General features: G+C 41.9%; 1 protein-coding gene and 1 long non-coding RNA gene across 3 annotated transcripts in view; one reads left to right on the plus strand and one right to left on the minus strand.

Annotated features, from left to right (window-relative positions):
- Window positions 1-491: 491 nt before the first annotated feature.
- Window positions 492-24779, minus strand: part of LOC144617117 (uncharacterized) — a 49463-nt gene continuing 25175 nt past the window's right edge. For both annotated transcript variants that reach the window (XR_013557173.2, XR_013557172.2), the window contains exon 3: window positions 492-642. This is a non-coding gene — a long non-coding RNA (uncharacterized LOC144617117). The remainder of the gene's footprint in view (window positions 643-24779) is intronic.
- Window positions 10872-23826, plus strand: CCDC195 (coiled-coil domain containing 195). The gene is made up of 4 exons (XM_060623907.1): window positions 10872-11136; window positions 17439-17669; window positions 20797-20804; window positions 23671-23826. Exons 1-4 carry the CDS (start codon window positions 10872-10874, stop codon window positions 23824-23826), a joined length of 660 nt encoding a protein of 219 aa, XP_060479890.1.

Raw genomic sequence — 24779 nt, forward strand, 5'->3', positions numbered from 1 at the left:
TTCTTTTCATCTTAGGGATTTGGATAGTGGACGCATTAAGATGTATCCAGATCTGAATCCTTTTTAAAAATTCATCCTGTGCAATACTCAAGAAGACATGCCATTCTTCAGCAATGTACGTCAGATATATTTTCTTCAGGTATGTATCTCCTCTCGTCTTTCTAACCTTTATTATTCCTCTGTTAGTTATCTGTCACTACATAACAAACCACCTCAAAACTTCAAGGCTTGGGGTGCCTGGATGACTCAGTCAGTTGAGCATCCAAGTCTTGATTTCAGTTCACATCATGATCCCAGGGTCATGGGATTAAGCTCAGTATGGGGCTCCTTGCTCAATATGGGGCCTGCTTGGGATTCTCTTTCCCTCTGCCCCTCTCCTGCTCACAGGTACACAGATACACACTCTGTTTCTCTCTCTCAAAAAACAGCAACAACAACAAAAACAAAAACTTCAAGGCTTAAAACAACATTTCGTTATTTCTCAAAATTCTGTGGATTAGCTGGTTGGCTCTTCCATTGGTCTTGCCTGAGGTCATTCACGCAGATGCTTTCAGAGGGCAAGTCAGCCAGGCCTGGACTCAACTGGAACACTCTCTCCATCTGGGCTTCTTCATCCATCATGTGGGAGTCTCCACGCAGCATCTGAGAAGGCAGAAATGGAAACCTCAGGAACTCCTAAAGTCTGAATGAAGTCACACATCATCTCCATCATTTTCTATGGGCCAAAGCAAGTGACAAGAACAACCCAGATTCAAGACTGGAAAAACAGGCTCCATATCTCAATGGGAGGAACTGCAAAGAATTTGTGGACATATTTAATCTACCACAGTTGTTCTTTACTTCTTTGGGAGCTTTTACTTGACAGATGTTAGACTCCTAGGTCAATGCCCACTGTCTCCAAACTATTCTCTCATTGGTCTAGAAGATGTCTTTGATTGACCTAATCTTTTGGCAAATACCCAAGAATGTACAGGAGTGGTTTACATTCCTTATCCTCTCCTCATCAACAACATGGACTTGTAACCAGAGCTTTTGGAAAGGTGAGGTGCCAGGGAATGGGAATTGGTAGACGACGGTGGCCCAAAAGGTATTAAACACTTCCAAATCCCTAAGGGAACAGTGAACTAAAGATTCTCAGTGTCTTGTGCCTGGAAGAACTATGATTCTGGCAGTTCTATGAGCAGCTCTATGTTCTGGCAGACCTTAGAGAACTGAGAATTTGTTACCTCCTTTTGGGAGTATCAATATTCTTCTTTGTGTAGCCACCTCAATAAATTTCCACCTGCTTATTTTTTTAGTTACATCTTTCTATCGTGTCATCTGGTCTCTTCCCATTAGCCACATCATTGTGTTGTTGCAACAACCACAAACCTTTCAATACATACAAAATAGTCTTCTAATTGCCTTGAAATAATTTTCTGCCTGTTCTCTTTCATTTTGCAGATGGGTTCTAGAGGCAAAATAAAATAATTTTGCCGTATTTTCAACTTGGATAATTTAAGCAGACAAATTATTAATGGAAAGATTAGATCAAACCTCCAAAAGATCTGCATACTCCCAAGTGATCTAGATCTTACCAGCTTCTAAATTAATTGTGTGACCTTGGACTTGTTTGCATGTCCTAGTTTAGTGGCTAGCATATAGGGAGGAATTAAGTAAGTGCCTTTTGATAAAATGTAAAAGTAAAATTTGTGTTCATATGCCATGATTTTAATCATAGTTGCCTTCATTTGAGGACCTACTATGAGAAAGACACTCTCTAAGATTCAATACATATGCATTCCATTAATCCCTCCAGAAACCTATGTATTTGACAAACATTTATTGGAAACTACTATGTGCCAGGCACTCTTGTAGGTTACAACGATACAACAAAGACCAAAAGAGACCCAAGGGCCTCCATTCATGATGCCTTGTATTCTGGTGGGAGAGGTACACAGGCATGAAGAAATAAACAAAATAGTATCATGTCGAGTGGATATGTCCTAGAAAGAAAAATGAAACAAGGTGGGGAGATAGGATGTGAGAGTGGCAGCTCTCTTAGACAGTGAAAGCCTGTCTGAGAAGCTGATCACTGAACAGAACAGTGAATGAAGTGACTCTGAGGCACTGTGATCTGACATTTCGGGCCTCTATGATACAGAAGTGGCTCAGATATTCAAGAATGTGTCCAGGATCTTTGTTTTATGGCTTCCACTACATAAATCAATTTTCTCACAATTCTAGAGGCTGGAAGCCCATGATCAAGGGGCCTGCAGGTTCTGTTTCTGGTGAGAGCTCTTTTCCTGGCTTTCAGACAGCCTCAAATGCCCTTCCTATGTGTGCATGGAGACAGAAATGAGACAGAGAGAATGAGAGAGGGAGAGCCTGTGCTCTCTAGTGTTTCATCATGGAAGAATTAATCCTATCAGATCAGAGCCCATCCTTATGACTGTAATCAGTTAGTGCCTTCGAGGTTCCGTCTCCTAATACAGCCCCACTGAAGGGTTAGGGCTTCAACATACGGATTTTGAAAGAACACAAATCTTCAGCCCGTAGCAGTCCTATATCTAGAAAGCGACAGAGATGGAACTGTAACTCAGGGCCACTTAGCAGCAAAGGTCGCATCCTATCCATCATGGTGCAAGACAGCACTCGCTAAGACAAGATTGCTTTCAGGACAAAGTAGGACAATGAATGGGAAAATGCTCTATAAATAGTCACTCACTACACAAATGTAACATGGTATTATTACCTCCAAGAATGTCGCTGTTCCTCATAACATAAACATCTTTTAAAGCACTGCAGTCTCATTTTAGTGAGACTTATCTGTGTGGTCACTGTAAAGAAATAACAGCTGAAGAATCAACCCAACAGTAGATGAATGAAGCATATGGAATACGAAGTGTCCAAACACAGCAACCCTGATATAATTAATTACGTGGGTTTGTTTTTTTTTTTAATTTCAGAACGCTGACAACCAGAAGTCATTACAATGTTGGCTTCTTCCTTCTCTATTTATTTTTTCTCCTCCATTTCAAACACAATTCTCTGTACTCCTGTCCAAGATGCTGGCTGGTGAGAAGCATAATGAAAATACTCGAAGGGGATCTAGATCAACAGAACAGTCGCCATCTTTCAGTAAAGAGAATGTTAATAAGCAAAAGGTTGTCATCATAAAGGCTATTGAAGCAATGACCTCCCGGGACTGGTAGCAGACACAGACTGAAAAGGTGACACTACCCTTTTCGGTGCTTCTATTTGCAAAAACTGGTCCTAGAGGAAAGCTTTGTAATATTCTGCAATATGAGCCAATAGAATGTGACCCTTTGGGAGAAAGAAGGAAAGTCTTTCCAAAGTAAGGAGGCCCTGGTGCAGACATTTGAGTATGTTTAACACTGTTAAAATAAATGGGGTCAAAGCAGAAGCATCATGCTATGCAAGACTCTAAGTGAAATTGGAATTTTTTTCAAAGTCCCATCTCATTAATAATTAATAGTGACCAAGGTTCAGCAAAGCCACGATACAGATTTCTCTTCATCTGTAAAATAGGATAGGCAATATAAAACCAGACACATTTCTGGCAAATTGGCTTCCCAAAGCAGATGTGTTTCTAAATGGGTCACTTTTTTTGTTATTTGCACAACAGTATTCCTCTCAGGAATAGAACTTATGAGTAATGGCCTCCTGGAAAGACACAGCATTCTGCCGACTCTGTGTGAATAATCTTAACAGAGTAGCCCATGACGGTGGATGTTCATACAATCATCATCATGCGACCAGAAAGAAGAATGTCAATGCTCACAGATTGCTTTCAGGATTTTTCTAGCCCAACACACCTGAAAGACCAAATGGGGCAGTCCCCATTGGTCACGGTGGCACCTTGTGACAATAACTTTTAGAGAAGAGAGAGAGCTTGAAAATAAAAGCACCCAGGCACACAGAGATGGCCAACGTGGAGAATCCCTGTCTAGAGAAACAAAGTTCTCTTGAAAAAAAAAAAAAAAAAAAAAACATTGAAAATATGGAGTCAGTCAGAGAATTTTCAAGAGCCAGTGGGAGATACTTCTTTCTTGTTAGATCCTCCCACGGGATTCTGTGGCAGTAAAAGAAGTGAGGGGAGAGGAGGAAAGCTGGACAGGTCGGGAGAAAGAACCTGCCTGAGCGTGGGCCGGCCTGACGCACGCTGAGGACTGCTTCTGGACGCAGTAATTTTGCATTCTTCAGAGATTCCTTCAGTGAGATTTTACGTGTTGTACCTGTGAGGGTGTACACACATACACACACACACACACACACACACTTACATATAATGTTGCCTGATACAAGCAACGTACTCAAGAACAGCCTTGTTAAAGGATCTTCCAGGGCAATGGATGTGCTCTACATCTGCCCGTCCAACACAGGAGCCACCAATCCTATGCAACTAGTGATCTCATCTCAAGATTCTTAATTATATCAGCAAAGACCCTTTCTCCAAATAAGGTCCCAAGGTCCAGGCATTGAGATTTAGAAACTTACTTGGGGGAACCATCATTCAATCCTTTCCAGAAAACAGGCTGGCCCGCAGCCCGTAGAAGGACCCACTCTGACCTCCCTCAGGAAAACCTTTGGTGGGGAGCATTGTTGCCTGGCGTCCCCAGCTGGGGTGCCACAACTCCAGATCTGCTGTGGCAAGCATGTTCGAGCCCCTCTCCCTTCTCTGCGCAGCTCCTGGTCAATGCTGAGCCCATCGTTCAGATGCCTGAAGACCTTCAATTAAAAAAAAAACTGGTAAAAAGGGGCACCTGTGTGGCTCAGTCGGATTAACGTCCAACTCCAGTCATGATCTTGTGGTTCAGGAGTTCAAGCCCAGAATTGGGCACTGTGCTGACAGGGCAAAGCCTGCTTGGGATTCTCTCTTTCTCTCTCCCTCTCTCTCTCTGTCTTTCTCTCTCTCAAAATAAATAAATAAAGTTCAAAACAAACAAACAAACAAAAAAAAACGGTAAAAGAAAATGCACTAAAGCAAGAAGAAAGATAAACCCTGGGAAAAGACAGGGCAATTCCAGAAAGAGTCACAATATACCATTAAATTTAGTAATCTTATGACTGCAAGAAACAAAGCATTAAAAAAAAAAAAACTCTAAATAACAATCACAGGGGCGCCTGGGTGGCTCAGTCGGTTAAGCGACCGACTTCGGCTCAGGTCATGATCTCACGGTTCGTGGGTTCGAGCCCCATGTCAGGCTCTGTGCTGACAGCTCAGAGCCTGGAGCCCGTTTTAGATTCTGTGTCTCCTTCTTTCTGCCCTTCCCCACTTGTGCTCTGTCTCTCTCTCTCTCTTAAAAATAAACATTAAAATAAATAAATAAATAAATAAATAACAATCACAAATAGGAAATATTCAAGGGAAAGTTAAAGAATGTTAGGCTTTGTGAGGATCAAGAGGAAGAAGAAATGTCAAATAACTTCTCACATTATTAAAAAATATACGTGTTTAAAAATTAACAGTGTATGTCAAAGGAATAGAAATACAGCCCAGACATAGTTTTCAAGCCCACAGAGGAACAACGAACACGTTTTGAGGCCCTTCTATCTGCTAGTCGCTGTTGAAGTGCCTCCGGTCACCCTGACAGCTGCCCCAGGAGACAGTGCTCCTGGTCACCATTCCCAACAGGTAGGCGGCCAAGGGCATGAGAAGTGACTGACCCAAGGTCATACTGCCAAAAAGTGGTGAAGCCAGAACTCAAACCCAGAAAGCCTGCTTTCAGAGGCTGTGTCCTTTTCTATCTGTGCTATGGAAAGGCAATTTTAATTTTTTTTTTTTAACGTTTATTTATTTTTGAGACAGAGAGAGACAGAGCATGGATGGGGGAGGGTCACAGAGAGAAGGAGACACAAAATCTGAAATAGGCTCCAGGCTCTGAGCTGTCAGCACAGAGCCCAACGCGGGGCTCGAACCCACGGACCATGAGATCATGACCTGAGCCGAAGTCGGGCACCCAACCGACTGAGCCACCCAGGCGCCCCAATGGAAAGGCAATTTTATTAAGCCATCTGAGGACAGAGGTAAAGGAAGAAAAAGAAGGAAAGGAAAAAAGAATTGCAAATAGAGAATAAAGAAGTAAGTCGAAATGTATCAATAGTAATAATTAAGTGCTGGGGTGCCTGGGTGGCTCAGTCGGTTAAGCACCCGACTTCAGTTCAGGTCATGATTGTGCGGTTTGTGAGTTCGAGCCCTGTGCTGGGCTCTGTGCTGACAGCTCGGAGCCCAGAGCCTGCTTCGGATTCTGTGTCTCCCTCTCTCTCTGCCACTCCCCTGCTGGCGCTCTGTCTCTCCCTCTCTCTCAAAAATAAATTAAAAAAAAATTTTTTAACAATAATAATAATTAAGTGTAAATGGATCTTACAAATTGATTATTTGGAAAAATAATTTCCAAAATCCATACAGTAGCCCAGAAAGGCCACTTACTCCGTCTCCCCCTTTACCTTCCTGACTCTTTCTAGCACTTTCTCCCATTACCCATCCCGATCAAATCGTGCTAGTCTCCGTGATGCCCATACACGTGAAAGGAATGCAGCTCCCTCCGTGCCCGTGTTCTTTCCACTCACTTTGCCAGGCACGCTGCTTTCCCATAGATCTGCGCCCCGCCTTCCTCAGGCCACCTTCAGAGTGACCCCTTCCCTAGCCGCTCTGCTTTAAAATTAATTTAAATTCAAACTCTCACTGCCCTCACCTGGCCTCCTTTATTTCTCTCCACAGCCGCATCCCTTCTAATGTCCTTTGCATTTTTGCCTATTTATTGTGTCTCTTTGCTGTCTTCCCGACTAGAATATAAATTCCACTAAGGTAAGGGGTTCTGTCTGTCTTGTTTTTTAGTAAACGTCCACCGCTGAGCACAGGGCTTGGCACGTGGTAAGGAGTAAATAAACATTTCTTGAATAAATGCGTGCGATGATAACAATAGAAATGACGAGATATTTAGAGCTACATGATAATGAAAGTATTCCATAGCATGAGGTCAAGATTCCTGTGGATGAAATTCGGAAACCCCATGGAAGCACTTAATAGGAGACCAGAATAAATGTCATAATAAAGACTTAATATAGGAAAGATGTCGATTCTCTCCAGTTGACCCTTAAGTTACAAGAGGGATTTTCAGAAAGCAAAAATATCAGGGCTCAGCAGAAAGGAACAACTTGCTTACGGTTGCACAGCCTATTAAGTGCCAAAGCTTGCATCAGACCAGACTCTCTTTCCCTCCTCTCCTCTGCCTTCCCATCCCCCCTCCCCACCTCACCTCCCAAGACCTCTCCCTGCAGTCTGACAGTAGATGGCAAAAAGAACAACCAGCAATGTTCCATTTTAAAATCTGATGTTATTCAACTCACACTTCGTGAAAACCGACCCATTTCAAAGCACTTCTTGTAAAGTCATTTTAGTCTTCACTGTTATCCATGGAGATGACTGTCCTTATGTTCCGTTTACAGGTAAAGATACAGGCTCAGAAAAAAGGAATGGCTTGGCCTTACAGTGAAAGTTCACACAGCCAGATCCTTACAGGATACCTTGCCTGGAGGCTTAAACTGGGCGCTCAGTAGCTCGGTAAACGTTCACTAAAGCAAGTTGATCTTGGAAAGTGAGGTTACTTTTCTGGTCCTTAGTTTTGCATGGGAAAAAGGAAGGACTCTGCATCCTGGAAGACACACACAATGGAAACCAAGAGAATCAATTCATTCCCTCTAATGTTTTTTAGGGGGGCCGAGGGAGGGGGAGTCTTCATGGTCTATTTAAAAGGTTGAATTACGTGCCTGTCTTTAAAAATGTGGAGATCTGGGGCGCCTGGGTGGTTCAGTGGCTTAAGCGTCTGACTTTGGCTCGGGTCATAATCTCATGGTCTTGAATTTGAGCCCCGTGTCAGACTCTGTGCTGACAGCTCAGAGCCTGGAGCCTGCTTCTGATTGTGTCTCTCTCTCTCTCTCTCTCTCTCTCTCTGCCCTTCCCCAGCTCTCACTCTCTGTCTCTATCTCTCTCTCTTAAAAGTAAATAAACATTAAAAAATAAAAATAAAAATAAAAATAAAGAACAGGTGGAGATCTGGGGGGCCTGTGTGGCTCAGTGGGTTAAGTGTCTGACTTTGACTCGGGTCATGATCTCATGGTTTGTGGGCTCTTTGCAGTCGGTGTGGAGCCTGCTTCAGATCCTCTATTTCCCTCTCTCTCTGCCCCTCCCCGGCTCACTATCTCTCTCTCTCTCTCTGAAAAATAAATAAACATTAAAAAAAATTGTGGAGATCTTATATAAAATCTGGATTCCCAGCTCTTTTGGGAAAGTCCAAAGAACTAGACTTTAGCAACCAGTGGCTGGAGGTGAGTGGCTGCTGAACTCGGCATTTTCCTCATTCATTTATTCTACTGGCCTCTCTGTTTCAGACAGTCGATTTCTAATTTCTGCAATGCCCATACTTTCTGCATAAGATTTAATAATAAGTTAGTGACAGATCAGAAGTTAGGACCTTAGGACCCATGATTTTGCCTTATCCCTTATATCAGTGCAAATTCTTTGCACACATGTCAGTCTTAAGGAGGCCTTGAAATTCTTATGCTCATGAGAAACTCATCACAGGTCAACAGTAGCCAATCAGACTGTGGCTGTTCCTCCCCCCTACCTGTCTCGGGGAAAGTTTCTTCATGCTCACAAAGCCAGCTAAGGCAAGATCATCTCCCATCCGGCTGCACAGGGAGGCAGCTGATCTCTTTCATGCGAGTTGACCCAGGGCATCCTTAAACATCCCTCTCACAGACTTATCAGCACTGCATGGATGCTGTGCCCATCAAAAACTTCTCGTCTCCTCCTTCCTTTCCACACGACTGCTCTGCCACTGCGTGGTACTCAGATGTCAAAACAACAGCAAGATGGCAAACTGTCAAATGCGCTCTCTAGTCCGGCCTCATTGCAACACCAGATGCTTCCGGTCACCTGGGAAATCACTCTGACAATAGCTACATATCAAGTTCAAGGTCAAAGTGAATTCTCAGCAGATCCTGCAAAAGTAGAATTTCTCAGCAGCTGTTTAAATAATTTATAACAGTAGGATGGATGCTTGCCTGAAAAGTGAGACATAAGATTTCACGTAAGTGACATCTTCCTATTACGTCTTAGAGGGGAAGGCAATCGGGTATCTCCACGCAGGACATGTGGTCGGGTGGTGATGCAGTTAAAACCCCTGAGTTCTAATCTGACCTTGCTCATCCCCTGTCACTGACTAAGACTGAAGTTTCTGACAGATAAGGAAGCCACATGTCAGCCCTACACAAGGCACGATTGCATGTCCCAAAAAAGGACATGCTGTGTCTTCATTTACTTGAGGAGGATAGAAGGAAGGTACTCGTGCCAACTCTGTCTGGAAAGCAGGCAGCCTAGTGCAGCTCGTCTCGTTTCTTAAACTGTTTCCTTAGATGTGGGAAAACCCAAAGGTCTACTGCATTCCCACCTAGCAGACTCATGCTGAGGGCTGGAGGAGAGTGGTTTATTAGCTGATGAAGAAGACGAGAGTTAGCTACGTGGTTATTTAGAGGGAAACACTCTCAGCCACGGGGACAGCCGAAACCAGGGTCCTGAGGCGGGAATGTGTCTGTAGTGTTTACGGAACTGAGGAGGCCAGTGTGAGTAGGGCGGGGTGGAGTGTTGGAGCCAGCAGGAGTGGCAGATGACATCAGGACAGAGCCAGAGACCAGACAGTGTGATACTTTGGTGCCCACTGTGGGAACTTGCCTTTTACTCCCACTGAGCTGGAGGGAGGCTCGTGTGGACTGACTTGATACCCATGTGTATTTAAGTATGTTCAGAACCACTGGAGCGGGCTAATCCACTTTTGCAAACGTCAGTTTTGGGAAATCTGAAAACACAGTCGGTATTTCCAATGAAAATTTAGTGTCTGAATTACGATGGGCTGTTACGTGTAAAATGCACCCTGGATTTTCAAGACTTAGCAAGAGAAAAACCACATAAACGGTCGTGTCCTATCGCAAAAGTGCATATATGTTTAAACATCAATTGAATTTCCAAATAGATGCTATCTGGAATGTGTGCTATTTAAGATTCATACTTTTCACTCCCAACAAAGAAACCCCTTCAGGAAATAGGTAATGAAAGCTGTTAACTGTCACATGTCCTTCTCATTCAAGATGAATGTTCAGCCTATACCTTCTTACGTTCCCAAAATTTCCCTGGGCAACATTTGCCCAAGCAAACACTCTACAACCAAGTAAGAGCAAAAATGCATACCTAAAAGTGACTGTATGGTCCTTGAGGAATTTAAGTGTCATTATCTTTTATTATAATATCACTGCAATAACATGTCCCCTACGGTCACCGTGACTCTTAACCAACAGCTGTCAAAATTAATAACTTACCCCAAAGTATAGAATCACGAGATATTTTCTAGAAAAGACATTTTTATGTGCCAGTTTTAATGTATTAGTGACAGTGAGTCTATAAAACATTCTATTTCAGAAGCAGTAACAGAGAAAACTGAGCAGGAAGGTGAGTTCATGACAGAAACAAAAAAAGTCTATCCCTCCCCGGAAATTTTTCGAATGCTCTCTTCTCTTCCAACACAAAGCAATATTCCAGAACTGTGGATTGATAGGAAATGAAAGATACAGAGAAAAGCTCTGTTCTGAAAAACAAAACCCAGAATGAATAAGTCATGGAAACCCTTTACCTCCCTGACAGTCTAGCTCCCCAGGTGCTGAAAGCTGGCATAGAGAAGAGTGACATCTATTGTTCAGGAAGGTTTATGGGTGGGATCAGCCAGTCCCACTGAGTAGACTGTGCGTTTGGTTCACGAGCAAAAGGTGACCTGTCTTCCCAGAGGAGGAAATCAGAGCGACCTGAGAAGAGGCGAATGGACGCGAATAGCCAGTTCCTAAGAATTATCCAGGAAATGCGGGCAGAGATCAGCAAGCTGAAGAAAGAGAATCAATTTCTCCGGATGACGCTGACTTCAAGCAGTCTGAGAACCTCAGGCGGCCCATGCAGAGAATCGGGAGATCAAAGGGAAGAGGAAGTCACAGACCCCTGCGACCTCGGGAAAACATCTGAAAAATCTCCAGCAACCCTTTACAGTGCTGTTTCCACCGATGCGGCACCAGCTGGGCGCGAACATCAAGGTACCGAATGACCATGCCTCTTCTGGGCTGTGCCCACCTTTGCAAAGGTCTCCTAAAGATCAGGTTTATTGTGCCTTTTCTATAACTGCATAAGTTGGTATTTATCGTGGTGAGTTCCATTCTTTTCCTCCTGGTAGATTAGCTTTAAATCCCCAGGGGAAAAAAAGAAAATCGCTAGCATCGTCAAGCAGCATATATTAGCAGCCTCAAAACTGTTTCCAGATATTCCTGGAAAGAAAAGAATGGCGGGTTTGTGAAAATCAACCACCTTAAAAACAATGTGCTTTTTTCCTTCTTGACCTCAAGCATTTAAATGCCACATGATAGAACACTGAATGGATGAATGCCAAATGGCACGCTCACGTATTAAGTTAACGACATTGCACCGGAGTTAAGTGTATGGATATTACAGTCCGACAAATATGGCCGCCAATGGTTTCTCATTCATTATCCACTTGACTCAGAGACCCTTACTAGAAATCTTTCACCTCTGTTTTCTACCTTTGGGAGTGTGATGACGCCCACCTCACGCGGTTGTAGTACCTGTCTCACAGCAATAACAGACCCAGTGCTTAGTATAGCACCTGCAAATACACAACAAATGGCAGATATTGCTTCTTATCCGTGCTTTACAAAGAACTTTACTGCCCGTAGGAATGTACGTTGCACATAATTCAACCTACTCTACACGCTGAAGACTTCAAACTCAGGGTCAGTGTCTAATATATTCTAATACTCAAGCCTCTCACGTTTTATGGGGAAGAATTTTGACTGCAAAGACTACACACAAAGTCAGAAATCAGCAGAGCGAAAAATCCGTTCTACACTTAAATTGTCAGTGTTTGTCTCCATCCAACATATTCAAATAAAACTGAGGTACATGATTAAATACTCAAATTTCTTAATATCATCTGGCAAAGGCTTCGGGCAATGCCATTTGAGGTTCTGAGCAGCTCGGCAAGAAAACATGTTGTTTCCACCAGCTGGTTTTCTCTGTTAGAGAGGTCTCTCTCGCGCACGGGGCCCTACATTTCAAAGCTGGGAACAGATTCCAATAAGGATTTTTACCCTTTTTGTCAAGTGCAAGTCTGGATCTGAGTAGTTCTTTCTGCTGCCTATTTAACAGAGCTGAAAGAATAACTGATAAGGAGGTTAGACTTCCGCCTCGTCTAAAAAAAGAAAAAAAGAAAGAACGATACATCCTTACCCACCCCCCCAAGTTCCTCCACCTCTGCAATCTTGAACATTTTGTACTAAATGTCTCTGTCTTGGTAAGAGTCTTCCTTGGATACTGTAGGATGTTTAGCAGCGTTCCTGGCTTCTAAATACTAGATGTCACTAGTATCTGCCTCTCACATTCATCATGACTGTCAAAAATGTCTTCAGACATTCCAAATGTTACTTGAAGGACAAAATTTCCTCCGATTGAAAACCACTGCCTTATTCCAAAGGTAGACGACACTCCTTCAAATCTATTTTCTATGATGCTTATCCTAATGAAAAAGTAACTTGAGTCTTAGTATCTCTATTCTGCAAGTTTTACACCAAAGAAAAAGGGCATTACCCTATAACCTCTCAGGGCCTGAATGACATCAAGCTTAGGGGAGACTAGATTATTATTAAGAGCTGAACACACAGGGGCACTTGGGTGGCTCAGTCAATAAGCATCCAACTCTTGATTTCAGCTCAGGTCATGATCTCAAGGTTCAGGAGTTTGAGCCTCATGTTGGGTCCTGTGGAGCCTGCTTAGGAGCCTGCTTAGGACTCGCTCTCTCTCTCTCTCTCTCCCTCTCTTTCTGCCCCTCCCTCACTAAGCTCTCTCATTCTCTCTCTCTCCCTCAAAATAAATAAATAAACATTAAAAAAAAAAAAAAACAAAAGAACCAAACACACAGTTGATAGCATACTTCTTCTGTATATGGATGGTAACTCCCATCAAGAATGTTAGCATTATGGGGTGCCTGGGTGGCTCAGTCAGTTAAGTGTCCAACTTCAGCTAAAGTCATGATCTTGCAGTTTGTGGGTTCAAGCCCCACATCGGGCTCTGTGCTGACAGCTGGAAGCCTGGAGTCTGCTTTGGATTCTGTGTCTCCCTCTCTCTCTGCCCCTCCCCTGCTCACACTCTGTCTCTCTCTCAAAAAATAAACATTAACAATTTTTTTTAAAAATTTTAGCATTAAGTTTGAGAAGAACTGGTGAAAACAGTTGATGGAACTTGGGGAACTCTTGTCAGTTGCATCAATAAAACACAGAAAGAAATATGATTTCAACTGGTTCTTAGAAGCCCAGTTGAAGGACTTCACATGCATTTATCTGTGTCTTCTATGTAATGCACTATTACGGAAGTAAGTGACATTAAGTAGGAAGAACACTGGCCTGACCATGAGGACACCGAGTTGTAGTCCCAGTTTTGTAAAGGTTGATCAGCGCTGAGTAGGACACATAAAATTCCTGGCCTTAGCATCCTCATGTAAAAATGAATGGATTAAACTCGACGCCTTTCAAGGCCTATTCTAACTATAAAATTTTGTGATCCTATAAATGTAACATGCTTTTATGATCACTTGCCTCCTCTGTAAAATGGAAATAGTGATAAAATCTATGTCATATGGCTATTGAGAGCATGAAATGAAATAGCACAAGTAAGACTCATCATGAGCTACTTGGTAATAGTGAATACTGTATATTCAATAGTAACTATTGAATATAAGAATATTCCATGATATTCTTAATACGCGTATTAAGAATATTCCATGATATTCTTAATATTGAATATGCCAGGAGAATATTATTTGACTTCGACAGAAGTTTTTTATTAGCAGTTTTAATAAGGCATTGCCAATATCCATTGAAATTCATACTTGAAACTGAATCATAGACATTTGCTATTAGAGAGCAACTTTCGAGATAATCCCCTTATTTTATAGGTGAGAATATAAGACCCAGAGGTTAACCTGCTCAATCCTCCTTAGAAAACAGGATAATATGAACCTATTCTTTGAGGAGCGCCTAGGCGGCTCAGTCAGTTAAGCATCCGACTCTTGGTTTTGGCTCAGGTCATGATCTCATGGTTTGTGAGTTTGAGCCCCACGTCAGGCTCTGCACTGTCGGTGCTTGGGATTCTCTCTCTCTCCCTCTCTCTCTCTCTCTGCCCCTCCCACCCCTCTCTCTCTCAAAATAAAGAAACTTAAAAAAAAAATAACTATTATTTGAGAAGGAACAATATGAAATCAGAAATGTGAGTCTCACTTTAAGAAAGGGAACTAGGGGCGCCTGGGTGGCTCAGTCGGTTGGGCGGCCGACTTCGGCTCAGGTCATGATCTCGCGGTCCGTGAGTTCGAGCCCCGCGTCGGGCTCTGTGCTGACAGCTCAGAGCCTGGAGCCTGTTTCAGATTCTGTGTCTCCCTCTCTCTCTGACCCTCCCCCGTTCATGCTTTGTCTCTCTCTGTCTCAAAAATAAATAAACGTTAAAAAAAAAATTTTTTTTTAAAGAAAGGGAACTAATGATTAAAAAGGACTTGGAAGAGAATCACTTGGAACGAAAACTTCTGTTGGTTCTGGGAAATGCATAGTGAGACAAAATGAGATTTTATGAGTGGAGAAGTCTGCTTCCTTCAGGACACAGAGCTACACTACAGCCCAGGGACACAGCTGCTTGGGTGTATAAATATATATATATATATATATATATATATATGCACACACATATACATATTATATTTGTATATTGCATAATATATATACATATACATATATCCATACATATTTATATTTATATTATATATAAACATATACATATATCCACATATATTTATATATAAAAGTATATATATATTATATAAAATTATATATATCCAATATGTATATATTTATTTACATATATAAAATTATATATATATATAAAATTATAGGCTATAATGAGAATGCAGAGCACCTGCTTAGAATGAATCTTTGTTGGATAAATTCTCAAGGAAGCATCTGTACTAGTGGATAAGCATTCAGTGGATACGAAATCCAAACAGCACTTTCAGCCCTTCCCTGGCCCTCCTGCCCTGTGCAATGGCACCTTGGGACTATCAGGGAAGAAGCAATTTGCTGCAAGGAAGATAAAGGGAACAGCTCTTTACAGAGATCCCCCAGCATTGCTGGACCTCCAACTTTCTGCAATGCGTTCCTATCCTTTGCTGGCAAATAACCTGCATTTGGCAGCGATCCCTGAAGTTGTGCTAAGGACCCCATGATGCTGTGTTGAATGGCCTTTCCCTTTTACTGATGAGAAACCAAAGGACACAGACTATTTGTGACCCAGAGAGATGAACAAAGAACCGACTTGCTAATCGGTCAAGCTACAGAGTACGTCTCAAATAAGAATAAACTTCCCTTTGCCCTTCTCCGCGTAATTTCCTCTGTGGGGACTTCCTACCATTGAGTACAAGGAGACTGCTTTGTAACTGTTTCAAACAGAAACTTTTATGATTGTTAATAGTCACAAACTTACTTTTAGACAATTATAGAAGTTATCGATCTCGGCCAAAGAAGTGTTTGGAGATAGTTTAGAAATAGTATTTGCATGCAGTTAATCATTTCAGATAGATTTGAACTTAAAACACCTCCCCTTACCCCAAACTCTTGCCTAAAAGTTTCAAACTATAAAAAGCCAGGGATGCCTCCACTTGTTCAATGACCATAATAATTTGCTGTCTGCAGTCTGCATATGTGGGCAGTAAATTTAAGTAAGAAATAACTGTGCTTCTAGCACTCTTAAAACCCAAACACGATACAGGCCTTCCTTTTCTTCTTTTTTTAAAGTTTATGTATTTATTTTGAGACAGGGAGGGAGAGGCAGAGAGAGAGAGAGAGAGAGAGAGAGAGAGAGGGAGAATCCCAAGCAGGTTCCAGACTGTCAGCACAGTGACCATCGTGGCACTCAAACTCATGAACCCTGAGATCATGACCTGAGCCAAAATCAAGAGTCAGACACTTAACCAACAGAACCACCCAGGAGCCCCAATGCGGGCCTTTCTTAAACATCCATGCTAGTTAATGCCAGAGCTGTGGCAAGAAAGAATAAAGATTTGACAGACGTTCCTTAAGTGCTCCAGAAAATGAACACCACCCCGTGAGGTCCCGGTTCTTAGCCCCCAGGTAATAACTGGAGGTCTGGTCAACATTAGTACAGAGTAACTGCAATTCAGACACATTAACCTCCCTTAAAGCTCTTTTAATCAAAGTGCCTGAGTTACAAGAAAGCGAGAAGACTTAATTCAGATCAAGAGAAAAGTTTATTGGAAGACACTCACGGACAGAAATGGAACTGAGGGGCACCTGGGTGGCTAAGTCAGCCAAGCATCCAACTTTGGCTCAGGTCAAGATTTTATGGGTCATGAGTTTGAGCCCCACATCAGGCTCTCTGCTGTCAATACAGAGCCCACTTTGGATCCTCTGTTCCCCTCTCTCTCTGTCCCTCACCCATTAACACTCTCTCTTAAAAATAAATAAAAATTAAAAAAAAAAAAAGAAATGGAATTGAAAGTCCTCCTAAACTAAGGCCATAAATTTCTCTGCCTCTCTCAGAACTCCAGTTTCCCATGCAATGCATCTTTACTTCTTTCCAATACCTGCTGGCCTTCCATTTCTCAATCAGCAGGCTTCCTCATAGTGACTACCCCAACTAAAGTCAAGACACATAATTACGGGCCAGTTAACAACAGCCAGTTCAGTTATGTGTGGCCATTCAGGGGATAAGAGTCTATGAGGAACAGGTCCTTCTACAATCTAGGAGAGAGAAAGAGGAGGAAGGAGAGAGGAAGCTGTCCAGAGTTGGCGTCTCCAGAATATCCATGTTCTTCCCCCATTTTAAAGTCTTGATTTATTATTTCTACTTGGCCAGATCTCTGTTCTAACACTGCATCCTTTGCAACCACCCTCTTTACACAACTTCCAGACCTCCTCCCTCATCTGTCTCTCTCCCCTTGCCTTTATCAGCCTAACCTGACTTCCCAGGATTGATCACTACCTGAATTTTATCATCTATGGTTTGTTCATCATCTGTCTGCATACAAGAAGGTAAGCTCCACGCAGGCAAGAATTTTGTGTTGGCCACTGCCATATCCCCATCACTATCTCCTGGCATGTGACTGGCACTCAATTATTTATAAGTCAGTGAGTAGATGTCGTTTCTCTGAAGGAAAAAAAGTAATCAAAAGCAATAGTTTTGTTGAGTTAGCTTTAACGAAGTACGATTAATATAATTTGCCATTTGTGGACATCATCAAAGGTAAAATTTTGGGTCTCCCATACAGGCAACGTCATGATTGTGAGACGCTATTCCATTTCTTCACCAGTTCATTCATTTGCTGCACATGACCTCTGGAAAGCTGGGGCAAGACACCCAAAGAGTGGAATTCTAGACGCTCGGGGAAGAGTTAAGCCCCTGGCATGTTCTTCAATAAAGAAGGAGGACAAGGAAGAAGAGGTGTTGGCAGCTGATTCTTTGACCAACAGTAGTTCCAACGGAAGAGCTTTTCCTGAGCGTGGTTTTGGTAATGTAACCAGGTAATAATGTACAGTCTGCCTTGAGCTAGGTTATAGGCACAGGCTGCGATGGGTACCAAGATGTTCTCCTGGATAAGCAAGGTCTTATCTGGTGGAGGAAACAAAGCCAAACAGGCTCTCCGGTCAAAATAATTTCCATCGCATGCATGTCCATTTAGGGAATCAAAAGAAAGAAAAATTTTTGAGCCCAAATGGCGCTATAATAGGTACCTCTGTTAGCAGAACACTTAGCCAGTCTTTACTTACTTATCGGGCATTAATGACAGTACTCTGAGCTGGGCACTGGTGATACGAGATTCACGGGCAAAAGTGACACGTTATGTTCGACACTCATTCGGCGACAAAGACACGCAAGTAAACTGATCACTGTGATAAAGTGCCTCTCAAGGAAAAGACACACTCACTTTGGGAACTGGACACAGAACTCCTCTCTGAGAGAGAACAGTTCTTAGAGAGGAAGTGACTCAGTGGATTGCAGGGCATATGAAAATGGCAGTGCTCGGGGGGCGTGGGTGGCTCAGCCAGTTAAGCGTCCGACCTCGGCTCAGGTCATGATCTCACGGTTCGTGGGTTCGAGCCCCGAGTCGGGCTCTGGGCTGACAGACCACAGCCTGGAGCCTGTTTCAGATTCTGTGTCTCCCTGTCTCTCTCTGCCCCTCCCACACTCACGCTCTGTCTCCCTCTGTCTCAAAAATAAATAAACATTAAAAAAAAATAAATTAAAAAAAAAATGGCAGAACCCAAAAGGGCCAAGAGGCAAAGAGAAAAGTAACTTGTTTTGCAAAATATATGAGTTGGTGTTTCGAGAGTTAGGCACAGCCTGAGAAAAAGAGAGATTTGAGAAAACATTTGAGAGACACGTGGGGAGTCTTTAAGAGGAAGGTCAGACAGTGGCCCCAGTAGCGGGTGGAGCCAAGGGCCCTTTCAGAGCAAAATTGTCTGTCAAGTCTAACTTCCGCCTCTACAAGGCTAGAGCATGACCTCCCCTCCCCACACTCGCACCCTTGCTTTCCAATTCTCACTTATCATGGGGAAGAGAAAATGGAACAAATGTGGTTGTGGAGAGAATAAAGGAGTCATGGAATTCAACAGCGGCAGGAAAACCAAGGGAGGGACAACCAGGGACAGGCCAGCAGGGATGGTCATGAACATTGGAAAGAGCGCCGGACCTCCCACGGGATGTGGGACACGGAAGCAGAGCCGGTTTTATTTGAATTTTGCCAGACAGGATGAAAATTGTATGTCACTCATAGAAAGTTCTATTATAGAAACAGTGAGCGTAGCCTGAGTCGTGGAGGACAGCTGCAGGGGGCCAGGCAAAGAAAAATGGAAAGATCACCCCAGGTAGAGCAGAAAAGACAAGAAGATAGAAGAAGGCACGACCGTGAGGAAAACAAAAGTAGTGAAGTGAGTGAGGGTGAAGAAGGGAGCCAGACCCAGCATAAGGAGACTTCTACGCAATGCTTGTGAGTCCATGGTTTGTCCTATAATTATGGGAAAGCTAGTAAAGATAATGTCCTTCTGAAAAGTTGTAAAATGCAAAAATATTCAGAAGTGAGTGTTACAAATACCCCTGTTTTCATCTGCAAGAATTCTGTCATACTTTCTACAGATATTTTATATATAACAAAAAAAAAAGGAAAAAAAATATTACTAATAAAAGCAAAAATCCAAGGGCGTCCGGGTGGCTCAGTTAGTTAAGTGTCCGACTTCAGCTCAGGTCATGATCTCATGGTCCATGGGTTTGGGCCTGCGTTGGGCTCTGTGCTGGCAACTTAGAGCTTGGAGCCTGCTTCAGATTCTGTGTCTCCCTCTCTCTCTCTCTCTCTCTCAGTCTCTCCCAAAAATGAATAAACATTAAAAAAAAAAAAAATTTAAGACAAGGTTCCTATATCTCTTTTCCCCGGTCCCCGGTCCTGCCAATGGGCAAGTGTTATCATGAGTTTCACTTCTATCCTTTTGGCCTATTTTTTTTTTCATACGTTCATTACATTCTTTCATGCATTCGTTCATTCAACAAATAATCCTGGAGGTGTACTACCTGTGGGGCAGGATTCTAGGCCATGAGGATACAGAAAAAAAAAAAAAATTGTCAGAAATCTCTGTCCAAGGGGAGAAGTTTCCTTTGTAACATGATAATCAATAAGCATGAAAATACATACAGTGTATAATTTATGTTACATATTAAGTATGAGAGAGACTAGGAAACCAATTAAAAGGGGAAAAGAACAGCTAACAGAGCAAAGCATTGTTGAAATTTTTATCATGGCCAGAGAACGCCTTACCATTTGAGTAAAAGGGAAAGAGTTCTGACGATATCTGGGTGGGAAAAACTTTCTAAGAACAGAAGACAGCAAATACAGTGGATGTTGGGAGGCGTTTGACTGGTGTTTGAGGAAGGGAAAGGAGGCTGTGATTGGAACAGAGTGAGCGAGAAAGTGGGGGAAGATGAAGGCAAAACTCTAGGGGTGGCCTTGCACTCCCTTCCAATGATTCTGGGCACCTAACACGCTCTTTTCATTAAAAATAAAAATAAAAGATTGTGTAGGGAGTCCCACTTTAAAAAGACTGTGGGAAAACAGTACAGAAAATTAAAAGACCAGGTTTAAGCTAAAAAAAAATAATCTAGGCGAGAAGTGATCATTTCTTGGCCAAGGGTAGTAACAGCACATATGGTTTCTGGATATATTTTGAAGGTGAAGCCTGTAAGATTTATTGGCAGAGCAGATGTGGGATATGGAAACAAGAAGTGTACATAGTTTGGGGCGCCTGGATGCCTCAGTCGGTTAAGTGTCTGACTTTGGCTCGGGTCATGATCTCACGGTTCGTGGGTTCAAGCTCCACATCGGGCTCTGTGCTGACAGCTCAAAGCCTGGAGCCTGCTTCGGATTCTGTGTCTCCGTCTCTGCCCTACCCCACTCATGCTCTGTCTGTCTCTTTCTCTCTCTCTCTCTCTCTCTCTCTCTCTCAAAAATAAACATTTGGGGAAAAAAAGAAGTGACATAGTTGTAGATAGTTATATAAAAGCACTAAACGTTCATTGTAAAAATGAACGTGTCCTTTGTTTTAAAAACTTATTTATGTACAATATACATATATACATAGATATGTGTGTACATATTTATGTTTGTATATAATATATATATACAGTTATATAAAGGCACTAAATGTTCATTATAAAAAGAAAATCGCAAATTATAAAACATAAATGCAATATTCAAAGTAAAAAAGTATAAAAAGGAAAATCTTCTATAACTTCACTGTCTGAAAAACCACCATTTAGATTTTGATGGACATCTATCTTTCCAGGCTGTGTCTACATACTTTGAAACTGTGCCGTGCACATATCACAATGTTTTTTTTTTTGTCCTTAAACCACTACATTCTCATAGACCTATAATGCTGAGAAATGCAGTATTATTAACTTTCTCGTTTCAACTCATATTATTTCTGTGATCATTTAGGAGCGTAGCCAATGTTTATAACGTATTACTTCTCTGAAGCAAAATGTTTTCCCAATTCCAAGTTGCGGAGGAACAGGCTATTTAGAATACAATCCATTGGTAATTTAGAATCTACTTTAATGGGGAAGACTGAGCCAACCGCCAGTTTGTGTTAAAACAAGAAAGTCAGTAATGGCTTAAAATCAACAGCTGGGTTGGCATAAAATCCAGTCAATATGGAAAACTGTTGAGAAGAACAAAGCACGCTATTTTTTTGTTAGAGTTCTTTATTTTGTCTTTAACTTCTTCGGTGATTAGTAAAGTAACATGTCATTACATTAGCCCTCTAATTTTTTTTTTGTAAATTCATTTACTTTCTAATAGCTCTCAAAGAATTTTACAAAGATTTATCAGGAACCAATTTGTTTGAACCAGCCTTTGAAGCAATCAGACATCGTACCTAATTTGCTTCTGAGCTTTTTCATTATTCTACCAAGGAAGCATTTTACAGAACAATGCCAATGTCAACATTTCTAACAACTAATGCTCTCCAAACACCAGAGATAGAATGTTAATTTTTCCTTAGTTTTCATAGAAATTAGAAACCTAGAAACCTAATCTTCTCCTGCATTTAAGAAAAAAAATCTCAGGCAGGCAGCTGGGTGGCTCAGTAGATTAAGCCTCCGACTCCTGGTTTCAGCTCAAGTCACGATCTCACTGTCGGATTAAGCCCCATGTGGGGCTCTGCACACAGCACAGAGCCTGCTTGGGATTCTCTCTCTCTCTCCCTCTCTGTCTCTCTGTCTCTCTCTCTCTCTCTCAAAAATAAATAAAACATTAAAAATAAATTAAAAAATAAATAAAAAGATTAGGGGAATGGGTCCATATAGAGCATAGCATAAAACACAGAAATGCTAAATCACTATGTTGTACACCTGAAGCTGACCTAACACTGTACGTCCACTACACTCAAAATAACATCTTTTCATAAAAATGAATCGACTATCAATTTAATTAGAAATGCTGTATTATTCATTTTATTGATAGGAGAAACTAGACACATTAAAATCAAAATATACAGTCGACCCTCAAACCGTGCTGGTCTACTTACATGCGGATTTTTTTTTAAGTACAGTACAGTACGTGAATCTACTTTCTCTTCCTTATGATTTTCTTTTCTTTTTAGTATTTCTTTATTTACTTTGAGAGAGAGAAAGAGCAAGCAGGGGAGGGGCAGAGAGGAAGGGAGAGAGCGAGACTCCCAAGCAGGCTGTGCACCATCAGCGCATGGAATCTGACGCGGGGCTCGAACCCACAAACCCTGAGATCATGACCCGAGCTGAAATCAAGAGCCAGTCACCCAACCAACGGAGCTACCCCGGCGCCCCTTCCTTATGATTTTCTTAATAACATTTTCTTTTCTCTAGTTTACTTTATTGTAACAGTACAGTATATAGTGCACACAACATACAAAATATGTGTTAATCGAAGCGACTATTTCTGTTACTGGTAAGGCTCCCAGTCAACAGGAGGCTAGTAGTAGTTAAGTTTTGGGCAAAGTTATATGCAGATGTCCCACGGCCCCGGTGTTGCGTGCCTCACCCCTGCCTTGTTTTGAGTGTCAGCTAGATCCTTTCCTCTTCTTACAGCAAAAATGGTTAAGAAGTCAGCCTCTGGAATCCGATGGCTAAAATCTCAACTCCATCATTGGCCTTGGAAGCGTTATTAGTCTGTTTTGTACCATAGTTTATTTTTTTCTTAAAAAAGGAATCGTAACGGCAGTTACCATGTAGTTTTGTAAAGAATAAATGAAACAGTCAAGTGAGTGCTTACAAATGGCAGAGCAGTTATTATTTTATTGATCCCAAAGTATGGAACCAGTGGCCTTTCTCCCAAGGGAGGGTGCAGATGTGTTCCCCTGGACGCAAGTCACTAAATGCCACTCAGTGAAATGCTGGCCTTATCTAATACAAAGAGAGACAGAGACCGACAGAGGACAAACTTGGAGAAAAGGCAATCATTTTAAACACCATTCTTTCAACTTTTTCCTGAGAGCAGTATATCCTAGTTTACGTCAAGAGTCTCTATAACACTATTGGAGGGAAACGCAGCGGGCAAAACGGAACAAACTAATCCCTCAGATGACACAAATCATCCCTCCTCTCTCCCTTTTACTGTTCAGGTGGGGTGGATGTAACGTTAATTCACAGTCAATGACTTCAGGTTTATCTGGGTTATAAAACAATCACCTCAAATTTCTGCTTCATTTCAGCTGAAGAGCTTCAATGTGAGAGACCCTTCGCCTAAGACAATACGATCAAGGGAAAAACCTCCCTTCGATAGTTTTAAATCTTAGTTTTATCAGCACCTTTCACTGGGCTTAATCAAAAGGCCAATACTCATGGATTTTTTGCATTATTGTGGAACTAAGCAAAATGTATTATTATACATTTTAAATGAGATTTTAATGCTTCCGGCAGTATTTGGTGGTTTGGAAAAAAATAGTAAATGTTTTATACAAAGGCTCAGTAAAAAGGGTTATGTATATTCTCCTTCTGCTTCCTTTAGGGACAAGATGAAGACAGTCAGTTTCCTGTTACCTGTGGATGTGTCTTCATATTCCAAAAATTCAAGTTCTTTGAAATGCTCACAAAACCAGACCACCAACCAACTAAGCACCATTGCAGAATAGGATTGTGAGGTGGTGAAATTTAAGAAACAGCTGCTTCCCAAGAGACGGGAACACTGAGGCCTCGTTGGGTCAGTATTCTCCCCTACAAAGAGCTCTGGAAAGATGCCCAGTAACACACACAAAATGCTTGGCATCAGGTCAATGGCCTTGTCAGTGGACTTGGCCAAGAAATGGAAGCGATTACCTGATGTCGTTGTTGAATACTAATGTTGATGGCTGTACAGTGACTATTATAGTCTTTCTATGCAGCATGTGAGCAATTAAATGTAATTAAATTAAATTGCATGGGGTGTTCAGTATCTGCCTTATGCCATCAGAAAATGCTGTTTACATTGTAAGTGTCACTTTCCAGCTGAAACTATAACAAATCCAGGAAAAAAGGTTCTGTTTTTGATTAATAGTATAGAAGCAATAGTGATTATCCTTACAGTTAATTGTGTGTTGATATTTTAGTGATACTAGCTCATTTGGTCTTTAAATATCCTGTGTCACAGGCATGAAAACACAAACACAGCAGATTCTCATAGCATACCTGGTGGGTTCGGAGCATGGGTCCAAGGCTGGCTAATGACAAAGTCACTAAAGCTGGTTGGAAAGAGAGAAAAAAAGGTTCAGCTGATCATGACTTGGGGGCTGGAAATCCCAGAACTCCCTCAATTCCTGAACTTCTTTTCAGGGGAACATCTCCCCCCCCCCCCCCCCCCCCCCCCCCCCCAGTTTACAACAGTTACCTTCTAACACCAATACCCTTTTTAAGCTACTATCTTATATTAAAATATTCAGAGCATTAAAATGCAGATCCTTGGTCCCACCCCAGTACCAATACTCTTTTTAAAGAAATATCTTGTATTAAAATATGCAGAATGTTAAAATGCAGATTCCTTGGTCCCACCTGCGACCAACTGAATTTGTGGGAGAGGGAAGGGGACAGACAGGGAGAAAACCAGAAATTC

The sequence above is a fragment of the Panthera onca genome, chromosome C1 (genome assembly GCF_046562875.1).
Source record: "Panthera onca isolate mPanOnc1 chromosome C1, mPanOnc1 haplotype 2, whole genome shotgun sequence".
NCBI lineage: Eukaryota > Metazoa > Chordata > Mammalia > Carnivora > Felidae > Panthera > Panthera onca.